Genomic DNA, 19,294 nt, shown 5'->3' with positions numbered 1-19,294 from the left:
CAGCCACGCGCTGCGCGCGCTGGCTTTGCCAGGGGACCCCCCCTGCAAAGTGGGTCCCTAGGGATCCACCCATTGGGCCACGGATACCGCTAAATACAGGTACCTCTTAACGCTAAACTCTATAAGGAAGGATGCTTACGCAGGGGTTTATTCAGGCTTATAAGGGATAAAATTGCCACAAAGTTAATGCAGAGTTAGTGCAGAGTTGATGCAGAGTTCAAAATTTTAATGTGTTGTTAACCTAATAATAGTCCGCCGTAGTTCCGCGTGAATGAATTATAACGAATCCGGCATCCTGAAGGTACTACTTCCTAACAACGTCCACAGGTCTGATTCCCAGTTCCGCATGCCGCTGGGCCGTCCCCTTCACCCACTCTCTACCCACCTAAGTCCCACGCTGTCCGGCTTCCTCATCTGCAACAATAGCGTAATGTGACTATCCAGCACAACGCCCATAACCCTTTCCCTAGCCTCTTTCATACTCTCCCCACTCTCCGGCACCACCTCGACCCTATGCCTCCGAAACAGCACCCCCATCGCCGCCACAAATTCCACCTGTCCAAACTTCTTGCCCGGGCACACACGTGCCCCGTCGGACCATGGCACATAGGCTCCTCTGGGTGGAGTGTACAGGTACTCGTGCGCCAGTGGCGAGGTGTTGCTGGGGGTGCTTTCGGTTGCGGGGTTGGATAGGAGGATCCAGCGCTGCGGGCGCCAGGTAAGGCTGTCGGAGCCCCAGTACTTGGGGTGCGTGTGGATGGCGTTAATGTTAAGGATGACGCGGGTGCGAGCCGGGATAGTGGTGACACGCCCGTTGAGGGTAAGAGGTTGGGGGGTCGAGCCAGTGGATTTGGCGATTCCGATTAGAGGGTCCCAGAGTCGGAGAGTTTCCAGCTGAAGAGGGAGACGTCAGTAGTCAGTGAAATGGGGTGTGCGTGCTGATGGTTCATAGCTGGGGTGTAAGGTGAGATGGATAAGATGCAGTGGAAGGAAGGGGGAGTAGAGAATGGTCTACTTACTAGAACGGCGAGGCAGCGATTGAGCTTGGGGTACACCTCGTCGTAGGTCCAGGTAGAACTCTGATCATATTGTATAACGGCATTACATTCTTCGGAGACCCAGTCCTGGATTTCCGGATGCGCTGCGAGGAGGTAGAGAGCCCAATTGAGCGTAATGGCCATGGTGTCGTGTCCAGCGAAATTATAAACAAAGATATTGCCGTATATTTCATCCTCGGTGAGACCTTTGAAACCTGAACCGTCTGTACGAGCTGACTTGGTCATCTCTTCTGACGCTCGTATGAGGGAGTTAATGATATTTCCCCCTCCAGGTTTGCCCTCAGCAATGAGCCGTTTTTCCTCCTCAACCATTTCTACCATGTGGAATTTGAAATCCAATGTCGCTTGGCCTATTCGAGTCCAGCTCTTGGGAAGAAACTGATTCGTGAGGAACTTCGGACCAAAAATCAGAATCAAGAAGATATTTTCTAGGATCAAGGCAAGCGAGTCTCGATAATTGAACACATGGCCCGGCTTAGGTGCTTCTGTGGATTTCCGGAAAGAATATGACTTGCCGAATCCTGCTTCGGATAAGACATGGAGGGACAAGGTTCGGGTATCCTTAGCGATACGTCTGATTGGAGTGCCCAGTGACTTCCAGAATTGTAAAACCTCATCCGCTTGTCGCAAAGCCTTAGCCCATACAAGATGACTATTTTGCTCATTAAATGGTGTGCTTGTTATTTTACGATGACGTTGCCAGTCCGCCCCATTTGCCTCGTTCGTGGTCAGCCAGGGTCCGTCAACTGAGGATGTAAGGCTGATTACCGTTGAAATGTTCGGCCCAAAAACATCTAGCATTGCTGATGTCTCAGAATCAGCGACAGTTTGTGACAAGGATCAGCATTTGAGGACATACCTAACATCTCCGGCGGTCGAGCGAAGGCATTGCGGCGCTGGAAGATGTCGTTGAAGGCCTCCGCATTGCAAACATAGACCCAATTATGAGCGGGAGTGACGAGCACCACGGCATCACCATGTTTAACATGCACTCTGTATTTTTCATGGTACTCCCAACCAATTTGACCATATTTGGTAACCGAGCAGTCTCCAAAGATGGCTTTGACAATGGATAGCACGGGACCAGATGTAAGCATCCATACTGGATTATCTGGACTAGCAGGAAGCACGATGACAGGAATTCCAATCTTGCGTGCAATCCGATAGTTGAGGAAGAGGCAGAATAAGTTATGAAGCGCAAAGGTGAGAGGTAGCAGAAGCAGCAGTAGGAGGATGGAGTTTGCCATGACCGAGTAACCACAGTCCAGCAAAGATTGAGGGCTCGAAGAACCACTCAGGTGTAGATGGTCTAAGGAAAAGGTGTTGGTGTTGGATGCGTATGACTGTGAGTAGGCTGCTTAGGGTTATGTCATGCGCACTAGATATGAAGTGAGTAGAGCTATCGTGGAGCTTGGCATACGCACAGCATTAGAAGTAAGTGAGACTCTTATTCGGCGTAGCAGCACATAGTGTTAGGATCCTAGGGGGGTGCAAGGGCAATAGAACAGTAGGAGGTCAATGGAATGTCTTTTTAAGCGCAGAGAACCAGAATCTATCTAGAGAGAAGAGAGATTTAAGTACTAAGAGGCCAGCTGCCAAACAAGGAAGCTATCAAACAAGGAAGCTGCTAAATAAGGAAGCTGCTAAATAAGGAAGCTGGGTAAACTTAAGAGGGAGTCCTTAAGACGCTACTATAGAGCGGTCAAGATTTTTAAAATGGATTTTGAGAACTGAAATTCACCTTAAACCTATAATAGTCCGCCGTACTACGTAGTCCCCCAACCAAGTACTCTTTGATACCTCCCAAGTCCTACCTCCAAGACGGACACCAAGTTTTGACAAACTTCCTCGCCCCCTCCAGTGCACTTTTCGCCTCGGCCTCTAACCCCATGACGCCCGCCGCCGCAAAAGTATTGTGCATCCCATCCGGAAATCGATAGAATTCTATCTCACTGCCTCCTCCTTCCTCCTTCTTCTCCTCAATCCTCATCCTCTCTACGAACTTCTCCGCATCCGCATAGAACAGCTCCGCCGTCCCGGACTGCACCCACAGCGGCACCCCAATCCGGAACGGATGTCGTAGCGGCGAGAAATACGGCCCAGCCGCATCTTCCTCGGGAGGGACCACGCTCGTGACGCCCCATTCCAACAGTGATAAGGGGAGGTAATCACCTGTCGCCTGGTCGACGCTCGTTGTGGTGGGCGGCAGCAGCATATCGAGCCATGGACTGTGCAGCAGCACAGCAGCGGGGAGGGGCAGCAGACCGCTGCTGTTGTTCTCAGCCAGGTAGCGCATCAAGGCGAGTGCTAGGTGCGCGCCAGCGGAGTCGCCGCTGACGATGATGCGTGACGGCGGGACACCGACCGTTAGTAGATGCGCGTACGCCGTCACGGCGTCCTGGAGCGCGGCGGGGAAGGCGGCGGCGCTGGAGGAGGCGAGACGGTACTGGGGTAGTAGCACAGCGGTGGCGGAGAGTGATGAGCATAGCATGCTGGGTCCATACTGCGCGACGGGCAGGCGCGGGGAGGTGCAGACGTAGGCGCCGCCGTGGAAGTGAAGGATCATGCGGCTGGAGGACCAGGAGGAGGAGGTGGATGAGGAGGAGGAGGAGGAGAGTGTGGAGAGGGAGGGGAGACGCGGGAGCCAAATACAACCAAGGGTTGTAGGGCGGATGGCTGGGTTTTGCTGTAGCACGCCACGATACACGTTGGTGGGGCCGGGCTGGAGGAGTTCAAAGCGCGACTCGTCGGCACCGGGGACAAGTGAACGCGGGGTGGAGAGGCGGATGCTGGTGATAAAGGTGAAGTAAATTCTGACAAGCGCGGTTCCCACGGCGGCTCTGTAGGACCAGGTGAGGCGCGGCCGGAGAGAACGAGGGAGGTAGTAGAGTAGCAGAAATGGGACGCGAATCACGCTGCATAAGGCGAAGAGGATGATGTAAAATGTTTTCATCGGCTGTTGAGCCGTTAACGGTTTGGAGGAAGCCATGGTGAGTAATCTTTTTCGTCGTTGTTTATAGATAGAATCAGCGTTATCGCTAAGATGAAGGGCAGACAGAAACGGGGGAATAGTGAAGAATAAAACGGGGGAAACGAAAGAAAAGATATTAGGGACATAAAAGCAACGCTGTAGAAAGGCTATTCGTGCGTTATAGCTAGGAGGCTGCAGGCTTCAAATAATGTTTGTGCCACCAGACCGGTGACACAGTCCCATCTTTGTTACGAGAGCAGAATCAAGCTACAACATTACAACCACGGGCTACAATCATTGTTATTGAACTAAGGCCGCTTAGTATCGTGCATTTCGTACGCCTGTTGAAATTCATCTTTACCATCACCTAGATTAATCCTAACCTAAATAGTGTTAAACACAAGTGATTGTTCGCACATTTTCACATTTCAAGTTAATGGGTCGTGGTGGTAGTAATGGATAGAAATCGGCTATCTTGTGTGGCCTGAATATGAACCAACGTACTGTCAATATCCTACAGGTGACTGCATTCTACAGGTGTCTGCATTCCCCTCGGCGCTGGAGTGGTCAGTATGCAACCAATCACTGCTCTGCTCAGCAGTTCGTGCACACACAGCTCAGCATATGTCTGCCGGAACTTCTCCTAGGAGAACAGCTTCCACCTCATTCGGCACAATCTGTCTGGTTAGACTACCTCGAAGTGCCTTTGGATCCTAATTGAATTCAAATGGTACCTTTCCGGTGGGCTTGCCAATGGTACATTGTGAGTCAGATGCTGGATATCTTCGGACGGTTGAGCAAGACGTTCGTACTTGGAGCTCTCCTGGTCGTAGTTCAACTTCAAGGCGCGGTCCTTGCTGAAGCCATGCAACAGGCGCGAGTTGGACCAACTGCTGATATATTGGGCAAGCTTGGCCGAGTTGATCAACGGGCCGTAGCACGGAAGGCAGGCGCATGTGATGGCTATAGCAAGTTCTACCGTCGACCAATCGAGACCGATAGGAAGGGAAGCTGCGGGGGTATATCAGATGGGTTTTGGCAAACATGCGACTCCAGCAAAGCTTACATGTGTCGGTGGAAGCCGTTTGGTTCATGTAGCCTATCCGAATGATGCAGATGACACATACACTGGATGGTATTGTCAGCATCGGGAACATTTTGCAAATATCGAGAATCTGCGGGGAATGAACGAACTTACAGACTACCGAGGAGGACCATGCATGCCACGACAATTTTCCGCTCGAGGGCAAGCTGAAGCTTTTTGAGCATGGAAAGTGGGAGAGCAATAATTGCAATATCAAGCAGCACGTTCGAGAGCTCGTATCCGATGATAAAATGGCCATATTTAATGCATTGTGCCTGGCCGAGAAGAGCGAGTTCGAAATGCCACGCCGCAGAGATAGGCCTGCATTGGAAGACGCTGACAAGACAACACACCAGAAGCCATAAAATGCAAACACTGCCCACAACGAAAGAGGCTTTTCGAAACCCAGGAGTTGAAAAGATCTTCTGGTAGAAGACCAGGATTGATATCTTGACGAGCGAGATAGTAATGGTGAAGAGTAGTTCGCTGATATAGACGTACTGTTCGAAAACTTAGCCATCACCCCTGAGAATGAATAGTCCGGTACCATGAACCTTTAAGAGCTCTGTTGTCTGAATCAAATCGGTCTGTGATAAGTCTAGAGTGCCGCCAGCTTTCATCATACCTATGACTGCATTGTTAGCTAGCAGCTATAAACCCGATATTCACGTCACCTGTCAGAATCACGCCAACGTAGCCGCTATACGTCGAAAAGGCCACAATAATCACTACATCTTCCACTGCCAGTTTCTTGATCTTGATTTTGGCAACGAAGCGAGCGATCAGAGCAATCGAGGCAACTATGCTCATGGCAACGGACACAGCTACAGCAGAGTTCCCGCTCGCCTTGAGCTGTACCATGCTGGGTAGGACTAAAGAAAGGGCAATATTGAGGTAGAATAGGAGGAGATGGTATTGCACTACACTGAGTATGGGCCGGGGTGAATATGAGAGCGACAAGAAGAGTTGATATCAAAGCACATTTTGCCTTGAGACAGGTCGACTGGCCAGATCGTCGATACTAGGTTTCACCGAGTACGGAGCAGCTGACTGTAAGAGGGCCAGGGACCGTTCAAGGACAGACACTAACAAATGGCGTAAGTTGGGACAAGACAGTCTGCTCGCACTGGTATGAAGTGGGGTGGGATCTTCCCCCTTGTTGATGTCTCCTTGTTCTTATCTTTGCCGGCGATCTTTGCTAGATTCAGAGGTCAGAAGGATTCGCATGCATGTCCGGAGGATTCAAACGGCTTACTTGCATGCTAGTCCGGAGGATTCAAACGACTTACTTGCATGCTAAGACTCTACTCATGTATGGAACAGGCGATGGAACACGGTCTTATTGCCTGATTTGTTACTGCAATGGCAACAACACTGCTTAAGGCAGGGGTAATGGTAGTGGTAACTGCCACGAATAGGTCTTGTGAAGCAGCACAGGTCAGTAATTGGTAGTGCAAAGTGCATATTAGACAAAAGAAGGCACATGGATGGTACGGAACACAGCGCACATTGGTCAGCAATGTAATGTGGCAGCCTGTGCAACACACGGTGCCGTGTAACACCAAATTTTTACACCGCAATTTGCGATACAGAGTCATGTCCCAAAGACAGTTAAAATACACTAAGAACATATCTGTCAAGAGATACACTCCTATCGACTATGTCATTTGACTTCCTTATAAGCTTTAGGCCTGCTTAGTAAGCGGTGAGGCTCTAGATGGCCCTTGACCCCTCCCTATCCGATTTTCGGGCTAATGTATCCCAGAACATTGAGTACTACGTCCTGAGCTGTCCTGCCATAATTACGTGATTCCGCTACTGTCGCACATGTCTCCAGTACTCGTCATATCGAATCTCGTCCAGGATGGGAGCAACCATGGTGGATTGGTTCATGCTTTCTGTCGGACCAAAAGAGACCGTGGCCTTAATAGTCGCACAGCTAGTTATTATATATACCGGCACTTTCATTCCCATGTCTGTTTGTCTTGGTCCTTCAGGCCTCGATGCGTTGTGATAACCATGACTTCTCCTTCATAAGCTCTTTACTGCACCGCAAGCACCGCAGTGAGTCCTCAGTTTACAGACACACAGATTCTGAGTCCTGTCCTACCTTCAGCTGTGATCGAGAGAACAGTTCCTATTAGAAAGAACGACCTGTTACCATGTCGATCCCAGAAAGCAACGGCGTGCCCGACATATCGAATTTTCTTGCTTCACGTGATAAGCTGGAGCCCATCGCTATCATCGGCATGTCCGCGAAGTTCCCCCAAGATGCGACCTCGCCAGCGGCGTTCTGGCAGCTGCTCTGCGAGGGGCGCTCAGCCATGACGGAAGTCCCTGAAGACCGATGGAAAATCGATTCGTTCTATCATCCCGATGCTAACAGGCTTGATACGGTATAGTATGCTGTGTTACTGTCTGTCCCGCGGAACGCTAAACGGCGCACAGCTTAATGCAAGAGGAGGTCATTTCCTCGAGGGCGATGTCGCGGCTTTTGATGCCCCGTTCTTTTCGATTCCAAGAACGGAGGCAGTTTCTCTAGACCCGCAGCAGCGGGGCTTGCTGGAAAGCGCGTACAAGGCGCTGGAGAACGGTAGGGACGTTCGTTTCTTCTCACTGAGAAAAAAACCAAGCACACATATCCATCGATATAGTGATAATACACAGAACCGTAAACTTTTCGAGCTCGTCATCAAAAGTTGAGGGACTCGAGGATGTGACGAGACTTGATATATTTTTCTCGTTTATTATGCTACTCTTTTGTTTTATCAACGCGGCCGGCATGATGCCCTTAGCTGGTCTTGATTTCTCTCCTCAGCGCGCATTTTATGATGATTTGCTCACTGGACGGTCACACAGCCGGTCTTCCCATGGAGCATGTCACGGGCTCTAGGACAGGCGTCTACGTCGGCTGCTATGCTCACGACTACGACGCTGTGTTCAATCGTGATCCCCTCAACATGACCCGGTATCAAGCATCTGGCGTCGGCTCCGCCATGCTCTCTAACCGTCTGAGCTGGTTCTACAACTTTACCGGCCCTAGCATGACCATCGATACTGCATGCTCAAGTAGTCTGAATGCGCTGCACCTTGCATGTCAGAGTCTTCGAAGCCGCGAATCTTCCATGGTAATTGCTGAATTCTTTGCATTCCAAGCCCTCGAACTTCCACTGCGGCTAACGCCTCTCAGGCACTTGTCGCTGGCAGTAACGTGATTATCAACCCCGAAGCCGTGGCAATCCCGCTGTCCAACCTGTCCCTACTATCTTCTGACAGCCGCTGCTACAGCTTCGATGCACGCGCTAACGGCTACTCGCGCGGCGAAGGCATTGGCGTCATGGTGCTGAAGCCGCTCTCCTGTGCCATCCGGGACGGCAACCTCGTCCGCGCTGTCATCCGCGCCACGGGCTCAAACCAAGACGGCAAAACACCGGGGATCACGCAGCCCAGCATGGCTGCGCAGGAGCGGCTGATACGAGATACGTATGCATCTGGCGGGCTGGACTTAGGAACAACACGCTTCTTTGAGGCACACGGCACGGGCACCCCGATAGGGGATCCGGTTGAAGCAAGCGCCATCGCTGCTGTGTTCCAAAGCGAAAGGAGCAGTGAGAGTCCGCTGTATATCGGGGCCGTGAAGTCGAATATCGGGCACTTAGAGGGCGCGAGCGGCATGGCAAGTTTAGTGAAGACGGTACAGATACTAGAGAATGGATTTATCCCACCAAATATCTGGTTTGAGAAGCCGAACCCGGCGATACCGGTGGAAGAGTGGAATATCCGGGTAAGCGATGACTCTTCTTGTCCTTATGCGCCTAGGAGGCGCCTGTGTACTCAGTGCTGATGGATGTAGTTCCCGCTGCAACCTACGCCTTGGCCGAAGTTGGGCCTGCGCAGGGCATCAATTAATTCATTCAGTTATGGCGGCTCCAATGCACATGTGGTGATGGAAGATGCGAGACATTATTTGAGTGCGCGCTCTATTATGGGAAAGCATTGTACTGTAGAGAGGCCGCCCGATGCGAGGGAGCTAAGTGCGAGATATGCGACGGTAAGAGACTCGTTCGTGAATGATTCATTGAACAGCAGTGCCTTGAGTAACGGCTCACTACCCAACGGCTCCAAAAGCTTGTGGTGCCATCAATCCAATAGCAATCATTCTGTGGACTCATCGCCTTCTCGCAACCTCTCCAGGCCTCGACTATTTGTCTGGTCTGCGTCTGATGAAGCCGGTCTCAAGCGCCAGGCCATGGTATACTGCGACCACTTCTCCGAGCTGCCTTCAGCTGCGAAGTCAGAACCCGATAAGTACATTGAGGACCTCGCCTACACCCTAGCCACGAAGCGCAGTAGACTACCCTGGAAGTCTTATGTTACTGCCTCCTCGCTCAGTGACCTCCAGAGCGATTTGCTTGGGAAACTCTCAAAGCCCGTACGGTCAACAAGTGGCGCGCCGCCGCAGCTCGGTTTCGTCTTTACCGGTCAGGGCGCGCAGTGGCATGCGATGGGAAGGGAGCTGCTGACATATCCGGTGTTTGAGTGCGCGCTGAGACACAGTGACATGTACCTGAAGGAGCTGGGGTGCAAGTGGTCGCTGATTGGTAAACCTGCTCGGTCCATACCATGGTCCGATTAACTGCTAACGCGACCACAGAGGAACTGCAGCGGGATAAGGACCAGTCTCAGGTTCATAGTCCCGAGTTCTCCCAACCCCTGTGCACTGCCCTGCAGATCGCTCTTGTAGATCTCCTTGCATCCTGGAGTATCCGTCCCCTCGCAGTGATCGGCCATTCCTCTGGCGAGATTGCAGCGGCTTATTGTGCGCGCGGCCTCTCGCGTGACGCTGCCATCAAGGTTGCCTATTTCCGCGGCGTGCTTGCTGCACGGCTAGCAATCAATACTCGCGAACACAGTGGCTCGATGATGTCTGTGGCGCTGTCAGAGGCAGCACTCCAACCCCATCTGAAGAAGCTGGACGCCAAGGGAAGCATTGCCGTAGGCTGTGTTAATAGTCCTGTCAACTCAACCGTGACAGGCGACGAGGCACTGGTGGATGAGTTGAAGAAAGTCATGGATGACGAGGGTGTGTTTACGCGGAAGTTGAAGGTTGGTGTTGCGTATCATTCCACTCAAATGAATGCAATTGCGCAGGAGTATCGCAGGCTCATTCACGATATTGCTCCTCCAACCGACGTGATGGAGGCGCCGGCAATGTTTTCGTCGGTCACTGGCACGTACGTCCCGACTGATCGCTTATATCAAAGCGAGTACTGGGTCTCGAACCTCACGTCGAAGGTCCAATTTGCTCCTGCCCTGGCTCAGATGCGTCGCGAAAAATACCGGCAAAGAGTCGCCCACTTCCTTGAAATTGGGCCACATGGCGCGCTCAGGCGACCGATCAAGGACACCGTGGGCCACAATTCTCACTACTTCTCTATGCTGCATGCCGGTACTTCTGCCTTGCAGAGCTCTCTTGATCTGATAGGCCAGCTGCACTGTCATGGTTACACGGTCAATCTCACCGCAGTTAATTCCCCAACATGCTCGGAAGCAGACCTTAGTATGCTAATCGACCTGCCCGAGTATCAGTTCAATCATTCCCAGGTCTACTGGCATGAGAGCCGCATCAGCCGCAACTTCCGCTTCCGGCAACACCCTCGCCACGAGTTACTGGGAACGCCATCTGCGGATTGGAATTCGCTGGAGGCGAAGTGGCGTAATATCATCAAGCGGTCCGAAAATCCTTGGGTCAGCGAACATAAAAGCAACGAGACTGAGCTGTACCCCGGCGCCGGCATGGTGGTCATGGCCATGGAGGCGGCGCGCCAGATTGCAAGGGACCCGGCGGCGATACAGGGGTACAGGCTCAAGGATGTGCGCTTTTCGAAGGCGTTGCTCCTACCGTTGGATTCCGAGGCGGACGTGGAGACGCAGTTTCATATGAGGCCTGGGAAGGTCGGTAACGCGGCGGAGGAGAAGAACGATTTTCGACTGACCATGCTTTCCAATGATGAGTGGGTTGAGGTGTGTTGCGGCGTGGTAACCGTGGAGTATGAAGAGGCACTGGATGAGGTCAACAACAGCTACCAGAGCAGCAAAGAGGGGGATAGTTACAAAGACATCTACGTGTCCGGAATTAAGACGTGTAAACGTAATATCGCCTCCAAGCAGCTGTACGACAATCTCGCCAGCTTCGGCTTCAACTTTGGGCCCACCTTCCAAAACCTCAAAGATGTCTCCTACGGCCATAAGGGCGAAGCGACCGCTTCGGTGGCACTGCGCGACTGGATGGAGAAAGTCCCCAAAGGCACCGAGATCATCCAGCCTCATGTTATACACCCCACGACGTTGGACTCAGTCTTTCACCTCGCGGTCGTGGGCCTCACCAAGGGGGGATGGGAGCCTGTCCCCACAATCGTGCCAACAATGATCCTGGACATGTGGGTATCCAACGAGCTTCTCACCAGGACCACATTGAAGCACGGCAAGGCGTTCGCAAGATCCTCGTGGAATGGCTACCGCGAGGTGGATTCAAAAATCGTGCTGCTTCATCCGGAAACCGAAGAGACCCTGCTGGCGATTGATTCCTATCGCGGGACAGTTGTGGGGAGCCTGGATGCATACAGATGGAGACGCCTGTGCTTTGGAATTGACTGGAAGCCAGATGTGGACATGCTCAGTACCGAGCAGCTCGGCACACTTTGCGAGAATGCAGCGAAGTTAGCACATGGAGAGAGCGGTGTGATAGATGTGATCGATCGGTGCGAGCTCACGTGTCTTTATTTTATGCAGTCGGCGCTGCTGGCGGTGGAGACGGACTATACGTACTCGTCACCAGTCCTGCAGACCTACGTTGCATGGATGAAGCATTGTCGCTCCGAGAGCGGCTTCGAGCATCTTTTGGCGACTCCAGAGCTGGAAAATCTGCGCTCTGACGAGACGTACCGGGAGGCCTTTTTTTCCGACTTGGAAAACAGCAGTCCCGAGGGAAAACTCTACGTGACCGTCGGCCGCCAGCTGCTCAGTATCCTTCATGGCGAAGTCGACCCGCTCGAAATCCTATTCAGCGACGACATGATGTCACAATTCTATAGTGGCAACCTGTTTATGATCAGCTACCGCAAGATGATGGCATATTTGGAGCTACTTTCGCACAAGAACCCCAGCCTGTCAGTTCTTGAAATCGGCGCCGGGACCGGCGGAGCTACACAATTCGCGTTGCAGGCAATGGGGCCACAAGATCCCACGCACGAGCATGGGACTCCCAAGTACGAGCAGTATACCTACACTGACATTTCCCCAAAGTTCTTCGAAGACGCGAAGCAGCGATTCAGAGTCCATGCTGGGCGAATGGTGTTTAAAACTCTGGATATCGAGAAAGACCCAGTTGCACAGGGTTTTGAGATGGGGACATACGATCTTGTGATTGCGTCATGTGTACTGCACGCCACTGGATGTATAGATACCACACTAGCAAATGTGCGGAAGCTATTGAAGCCGGGGGGGAAGATGGTGCTGATCGAACCGACTAACGTGCACTCCGTCCGCACGACTTTTGTTTTTGGGCTATTGCCCGGCTGGTGGCTTTCGAAAGAGAAGCACCGGCAGGGGGGACCGCTGCTATCGGACGAGACATGGAACTATACGTTGGGCAGAAATGGTTTCTCCGGCGCGGATATCTGTCTTCCTGATCAGGATCCTGCATGGCATACGTGCAGCGTGATAATGTCGACGGCAGATAAAGCGGAAGTGTTGGCGCCTACGGTCTCTATCCCTCACACAATGATTGTCATTGCACAGGACTGTCCGATACAAAACCAAATCGCCCAAGATCTTAAACGTCAGTTACTAGTTCTTGGGGCCCTGGGTTGCCGAATCAGCACAATCGGAGAAATCATCAGTGCAACGGATCTGAGTGGAGATTTTTGCATCTTCCTCCCGGAGATTGAAAAACCATACCTGTATGGCGTCAGCGAGGAGGAATTTGTCAGCTTGAAGCACATCACCACATCTGCACGTGGGATCTTATGGATCACCAAGGATAACGAGCGAATCAGAAACCCAGAGCTTGAACTCGTTATGGGCTTCAGCCGCTCCATACGCTCAGAATTCAGCGATTTGACTTTCGTGACGCTAGCTCTTGAGCCCGAGCCTGAAAGTACAAGCGTAGCCAACATGCTCAAGGTGTACCGGGCTATCTTATCCGCGCCGCAGGAGCAAGTCGAGTCCGAGTACCAATCGCAGCATGGACTACTATGCATCAACCGGCTCGTTGAGAACCACTCTCTCAACGATCACATTTACTCCAAGCTGGCCCGCCAGAATTCTGAGCCGCGTCCGTTTAGCGAGGATGCGTCACGCCCATTGCTATTGACCATCGGCTCGCCCGGCCTCCTTGATACGCTGTGTTTCGTGGATGACGACGGGGTCACCGAGCCGTTGGGCCCGCTCGACATAGAAGTCAAGGTGGAGGCTGTGGGCGTCAACTTTCGTGACGTTATGACCGCGCTGGGCCAGCTGCCTAGCAAGGACCTCGGATTGGAGGGCGCCGGCACAGTAACACGTGTGGGGGCAAGCGTTGATCCAGCACAGATCAAGCCGGGGGATCGAGTCTGCTTCGTCTCGCCGGGTGCGTATAAGACTTATGCAAGGTGTACGGCGAGTACGATAGCGCGGATCCCGGACGATATGCCTTTTGTGACTGCGGCTTCGTTGCCGATCGTCTTCTGCACCGCGTATTACGCACTGTTCCACATCGCGCACATCAGCCACGGTGAGTCCATACTCATCCACTCGGCGGCTGGTGGGGTGGGCCAGGCGGCGATTCAGCTGGCCAAAAGTGTCGGCGCGGAGATCTTCGCCACAGTAGGATCAAGCGAGAAGAAGGAGCTGCTGATGCAGACCTATGATATCCCAGCCGATCATATCTTCTCCAGCCGTAATGTGTCGTTCGCACGGGGCATTAAGCGCATGACGCACAACCGCGGTGTGAATATAGTGCTTAACTCGCTCTCAGGTGAGAAGTTGAAGGTCTCATTCGAATGCATCGCGCCGATGGGGCGCTTTCTTGAGATTGGGAAGAAGGATATGGCCGAGCGTGCGGACCTACCTATGGCACCGTTCCTGGCAAACGTCATGTTCGCCAGCGTCGATCTGGGCGTGTTGACGAAACATGCTCCGGATGTGATGCGCGAGCTGATGGAGACGGTGGTGAAGCTGACGAAGACGTGCCCGCCCGTTGTGAGGGCGCCGGTGCCGCTGCACGTTCGGTCCATCAACGAAATCGAGGTAGCGATGCGATATTTGCAGGGTGGCAAGAACACAGGGAAAACGGTCATTGAGATGGAGAGCGGTGGGATTGTACCGGTAATTACCAGACTCCCGCCCCTCCCTTGAAGTGAAATATAAGCATGTTAATGCTTTATTGGACAGGTACTAAGGCGGCTCGAATCCTCATGGACACTTGACTCGAACGCTACCTATTTAATCACAGGCGGGCTTGGTGGCCTGGGCCGCACCATTGCGCGCTGGATGGTGAGCAGGGGAGCCAAACATCTCCTCCTGCTCTCCCGCTCCGGCGCCCAAACCCCCGTTGCCGTGGCGTTTCTGAAAGAGCTTACAGCTAATGGTGTAGATGCGCGAGCGCCCCTGTGTGACATCAGCGACAAGGAGATGCTGAAGTGCGTGTTAGACGAGCAGGGAAAGACGATGCCGCCGATTAAGGGCTGCATCCAAGCCTCGATGGTGTTGAGGGTACGTTGGCGCTCCACGAACCAGCGTCCATCAAGATACTAACTACGGGACAGGACTCGATCCTAGAGAAGATGACGTCCCAAGATTTTAATGCACCTCTAGCCCCTAAAGTCACCGGTTCATGGAATCTCCACACACACCTTCCGCCGTCTCTTACCTTCTTCATCCTGCTTTCTTCCTCCGGCGGCGTGATTGGCAACCCAGGGCAGAGCAATTACACATCTGCCAATACGTATCAAGACTCGTTAGCACGCCACCTCAGCGCACGCGGCCGAAGATGCATCTCACTGAACCTGGGCCTCATGACCGAGGCCGGCTTCGTGGCCGAGCGCCAGCAGCTGATGACCGCTTTCAAAGTCTCAGGCCACGAGGGGATTCGCAACGCGGAGCTCTTCGCCATATTGGACTACGTGTGTGATCCGACACGAGGCGTCCTACCGCCGCAGGACTCGCAAATCGTTTTAGGCGCCGGGACACCTGCGTCCATGAAAGCCAAGGGATTTGACGAGCTGCTTTGGATGCGCAGACCGCTTTTTCGCAATCTAATGCAGATGGATCGGCTCGTCTCCAACACCGATACAGATGACTCGATAAAGACGGAAGTGAACACCACAGCGCTGTTGCGCAAGGTGGAGACGCTTGACGCGGCCATAGAGCTTGTAGAGAAGGCGCTAGTGAGGAAGTTGGCAAATGCGCTGTGTATCTTGGAGGAGGACGTGGAGGTGGCGAAGCCCGTGCATGCGTATGGGGTGGACTCGCTGGTCGCAGTGGAATTGCGTAACTGGTTCCTGAAGGAGTTGAACGCCGAGGTCACAGTTATTGATATCGTGGGTGCGGCGAGCGTTCAGGAGCTGATTAGAATGGCAACAGAGAGTATTAAGCCTTTGCAGGGTAGCTTAAGAAGGGTGCAGGTAAGTATGGAGTGAGTGCCAAATGAGAATCAGGAAGGGTCATTCGGCTTATTCGTCAGAAGGTAGAAATCTGTCTGGCATTGCTTATTCATGTTCTTTCTTGTCTCTTCTACTTTAATAAATACAGAGTGACTTTTTACAGCGGACTATTACAGGCTTAAGACCAATTCCGAGAGGTAGAACATTAGTAGAGATACTTTATCTACAGCTGACTACATTATTAAGTTTTTAATTTTTCCAAAAATTAATATAGTTATAATAAATAAATAACTAACAATAATTTTAAGAGACCTATAAGTGTCTAATACTAGTATTAGACACTTATACATCCAAAAGATACAAAATTTATGGGGAAAAGAAGTCATTATACAGACATATCATGAAGTAGTGTTACTAACAAAAACGAAAATTCTTAGTGGCCCACCGACATTACTTATGCCTGATACTGTAGTAGCTGCTACTAGCGCTAAGCTATGGCTACCGCTGCCTGATACTGTAGTAGTAGACACTTATGTGTACGGAGTAGGACATTCAGATATACGTAGTAGGTACGGAGTAATGTACCTGTCAAACGTACTACGCGCGTGATTGGCTGTGCGAGAGATTGCTGCTGGCCCGTGCGCTCGATTTAGTGCCTCGTTTTGTCATATATCTTGCTTCTGCTTCTGCGCAGCGTTTAAGACACCTGCTTGACAGTCCCCACCTGGCATGTGTACCACACTCCCATTTGCACCACTTTGAATTGTGGCCGATCTCTCCATACCTGGCAAATTAGGCAAATTCGGCAAATTCAGATGCATCGCATGACCTGAATCAAGCAATGCTTGTTGGCACGATGCCTATTTGACCTTTTCCAATCAATTCAATCTCCACAATATGGCCACTAACGTTCAAGTAGTAGAAATATGCTCGGAGACTGAAACGCCAGGCAGTTTCTGGGGCAAATGGGGTGTGGTGCACATTTCTGTTGGGTACGTTAGGCCCTAAGTTTGTGGCAGCCGTTGCAGGACAAGTGAGTACTACGTTAGTATCCAGTGCGGGTCCGTTGGCTGCAGGAGGCTACTGCTGAAGTAGACCCGTCACACCGGTCCGTCTCTCGTTCTCACCTTCTGCTCCCCAATGACACACGTTGCTGGAAGCCTCGATAGATTTGGTACTCACCGGCAACACCGTGGACCGCCAGATGAGGAAACGCTTCCTGCATATGATTCTAGTGCAAGCTTCTCCATTGGGGGATGACGAAGTTGGGGAATGTCAACCCTATGCCAGAGCTTCCCCGCTCAAGAGACAATACGCTTTATCTGGAGCTTTGTTCGCCATGTTCGCCATGTTCGCCATGATTGCGCAAGGTCGCAAAAAATCCTGTTGCTCGAAAAGATTCAACGTGGTAATACTTGAGCCCATTCAGGGTTTTGGCCGGCATGCCTTCACTTTGGGTAGTGGTGTTCATTGCGAGCTATCTCGCGTACCTCGTTGTCCTTGCTCTCTACCGCCTATACCTCAGTCCAATTGCACACTTTCCCGGCTCAAAGATTACCGCCGTCTCAGGATGGTACGAAACATATCTCGACGTCTTCAAGGGGGGCCAGTTCACCTTCCAGATCCAGAAGTGGCATGAACAATATGGTGCAGAACCACAGCATAACAACCTGCTATTTCTTCGCTGAGCAACTTTGACTTCAGGCCCAATCATCCGCATCAACCCAACAGAGATCCACATTTCCGACCCAGACTTCCATGATATCGTGTATTCGTCAAGTGCACCTTTCAACAAGCTTCCGGCTTTCAGAGATCGCTTTGGCATCCCAACAGCAGTCATTTCGACCGTCGACCACGAGCTCCACCACCGTCGCCGCGTGGCCCTGAATCCCTGCTTCTCCAAGAAGCGAATAAGCGACTTCTGCCCGTACATTCAGCAACGCGCAGAAAGGCTTTGCAATAAACTGCTGCTAGAGTACAAGGGCACTTCAAAGGTGGTGACGCTGAATGATGCTTGGGCAGCATATGTAACAGATAACGTCATGTTCTACACCTTGGCCTTGACACCCGACTTTCTGGACCTCCCAGACTTCGTTGCGCCTTATACGGAGTCAACCAGGGAGCTGGTCAGTTCCACCCACTTTGTCGGTCATTTTCCATGGGTCTTGAAAGCGCTACAGTCGATGCCGGAGGCTCTGTCAGGTGTCATCAACCCAGCAATGAGGCCGATCTTCAAGTTCCACAATGTATGCTTGTGACGGTGCTAGTCCTTTCAAACTGCACTTCCAAAAAACCTGTCTGGATGGAGTGCCCAGCTAACAGACCAACAGGAAATCAAGGCTCAAATCATCAAAATTATGACTGGAGAAAACGAAGCACACAAGAGTGTATCCCACAGGACGGTCTTGAGCAGTCTGCTCACCTCTAATCTACCTCCACAAGAACTCTCTGTCACTCGTTTGCAGCAAGAGGCTCTCGGTATCGTCGGCGCAGCCATTGAAACCACCAAAGCAAGCTTAACGCTGGCGAGTTTCCACATTTTGGACAATCCGGAGATATTCCGCCGTCTTCGGCAAGAATTGAAAGAGGCATTTCCCGACCCCACGAGACCGCCGACCTTGACGCAATTGGAGGGATTGCCATACTTTACCGCGGTTATTCAGGAGGGTACGTTCCCTTGCATTTCCTTTTCCCCATCCCAACCACAGCGTCCAATCAGCTAAACATCGCTACCAAAGCTTTACGCCTCTCCTATGGCGTAACACAACGCCTTCCCCGCGTCTGCCCACACACCTGCATCCAGTACAATGACACCTACACCATCCCTCCCAACACCCCGTTCGGCATGTCTGCCTACCTGATGCATCATTCTCCCTCCATCTTTCCGGACAGCCACACCTTCAACCCGGACCGCTGGCTGAACAACCCCAAAACCGTACACGGCAAGCCGCTGTCCCGATACCTCGTCTCGTTCAGTAAGGGGACGAGGATGTGTGTCGGTGTGCATTTCGCGTGGGCGGAGCTATATCTCGGCTTGGCAAATGTGTTTCGAAGGGTGGATTTCGAGCTTTTCGAGACGGGGAAGGAGGATGTTGAGATGGCGAGCGAATTCTTTGTGCCGAGGCCGAAAGCGGGTTCGAAAGGGGTACGAGCTGTTGTTAAATAGTCTCATGGCTTTTAGCAAGGCGATGAAGGGCGAGAGCTTGGGTGCATGCGTCTGTTGGGGTGGGTGGTCCAAGAGCGTGTAGGAGTAGCAAATCAGTCAAGAATTCAAACATACCCTCGCTTGCAGAGTCGTCGAGTCCATAGATCTTAGCTCTATATTGGTTAGTAAAAGAGAGTCGTGCTGGTCGTAATTATTAACAACCACCTCGTCGACGATGCTAGAATTACTATCCCAATGTAGCTATCCTAAAGTAGCTATCACGTGTTATAGCACGTGATCTAACTACTCAATCGGTTATCCAGTTATCCACTCCTCCGCGGATCAAGATGTGAGTCCAAGGGCAACGCTCAGGGGGAGCTCTGTGTTGGCACT

At 52.0% G+C, this 19,294-nt stretch overlaps 5 protein-coding genes across 5 annotated transcripts; 2 read left to right on the top strand and 3 right to left on the bottom strand.

Moving 5' to 3' along the window:
* Window positions 1–366: 366 nt before the first annotated feature.
* Window positions 367–2,305, bottom strand: EPUS_00745 (uncharacterized protein; the record flags this gene model as incomplete). Its single annotated transcript, XM_007801525.1, has 3 exons — window positions 367–894; window positions 1,020–1,861; window positions 1,918–2,305. 3 exons carry the CDS (start codon window positions 2,303–2,305, stop codon window positions 367–369), a joined length of 1,758 nt encoding a protein of 585 aa, XP_007799716.1.
* Window positions 2,306–2,868: 563 nt separating this feature from the next.
* On the bottom strand, window positions 2,869–4,047 carry EPUS_00744 (uncharacterized protein; the record flags this gene model as incomplete). The annotated part of the gene is made up of 1 exon (XM_007801524.1): window positions 2,869–4,047. One exon carries the CDS (start codon window positions 4,045–4,047, stop codon window positions 2,869–2,871), a length of 1,179 nt encoding a protein of 392 aa, XP_007799715.1.
* A 599-nt stretch (window positions 4,048–4,646) lies between these two features.
* Window positions 4,647–5,974, bottom strand: EPUS_00743 (uncharacterized protein; the record flags this gene model as incomplete). Its single annotated transcript, XM_007801523.1, has 6 exons — window positions 4,647–4,742; window positions 4,790–5,040; window positions 5,096–5,157; window positions 5,228–5,613; window positions 5,668–5,738; window positions 5,788–5,974. 6 exons carry the CDS (start codon window positions 5,972–5,974, stop codon window positions 4,647–4,649), a joined length of 1,053 nt encoding a protein of 350 aa, XP_007799714.1.
* Window positions 5,975–7,275: 1,301 nt separating this feature from the next.
* EPUS_00742 (uncharacterized protein) lies at window positions 7,276–15,792 on the top strand (the record flags this gene model as incomplete). The annotated part of the gene is made up of 8 exons (XM_007801522.1): window positions 7,276–7,509; window positions 7,562–7,706; window positions 7,973–8,241; window positions 8,304–8,897; window positions 8,967–9,714; window positions 9,768–14,479; window positions 14,546–14,866; window positions 14,920–15,792. 8 exons carry the CDS (start codon window positions 7,276–7,278, stop codon window positions 15,790–15,792), a joined length of 7,896 nt encoding a protein of 2,631 aa, XP_007799713.1.
* Window positions 15,793–17,198: 1,406 nt separating this feature from the next.
* On the top strand, window positions 17,199–18,922 carry EPUS_00741 (uncharacterized protein; the record flags this gene model as incomplete). Its single annotated transcript, XM_007801521.1, has 4 exons — window positions 17,199–17,403; window positions 17,461–18,002; window positions 18,087–18,423; window positions 18,495–18,922. 4 exons carry the CDS (start codon window positions 17,199–17,201, stop codon window positions 18,920–18,922), a joined length of 1,512 nt encoding a protein of 503 aa, XP_007799712.1.
* Window positions 18,923–19,294: the final 372 nt, after the last annotated feature.

Source organism: Endocarpon pusillum, assembly GCF_000464535.1.
Source record: "Endocarpon pusillum Z07020 unplaced genomic scaffold scaffold1300, whole genome shotgun sequence".
Lineage (NCBI taxonomy): Eukaryota > Fungi > Ascomycota > Eurotiomycetes > Verrucariales > Verrucariaceae > Endocarpon > Endocarpon pusillum.
The sequence above is the reverse complement of the archived record's forward strand: the minus strand, read 5'-3'. Positions and strand labels throughout refer to the sequence as shown.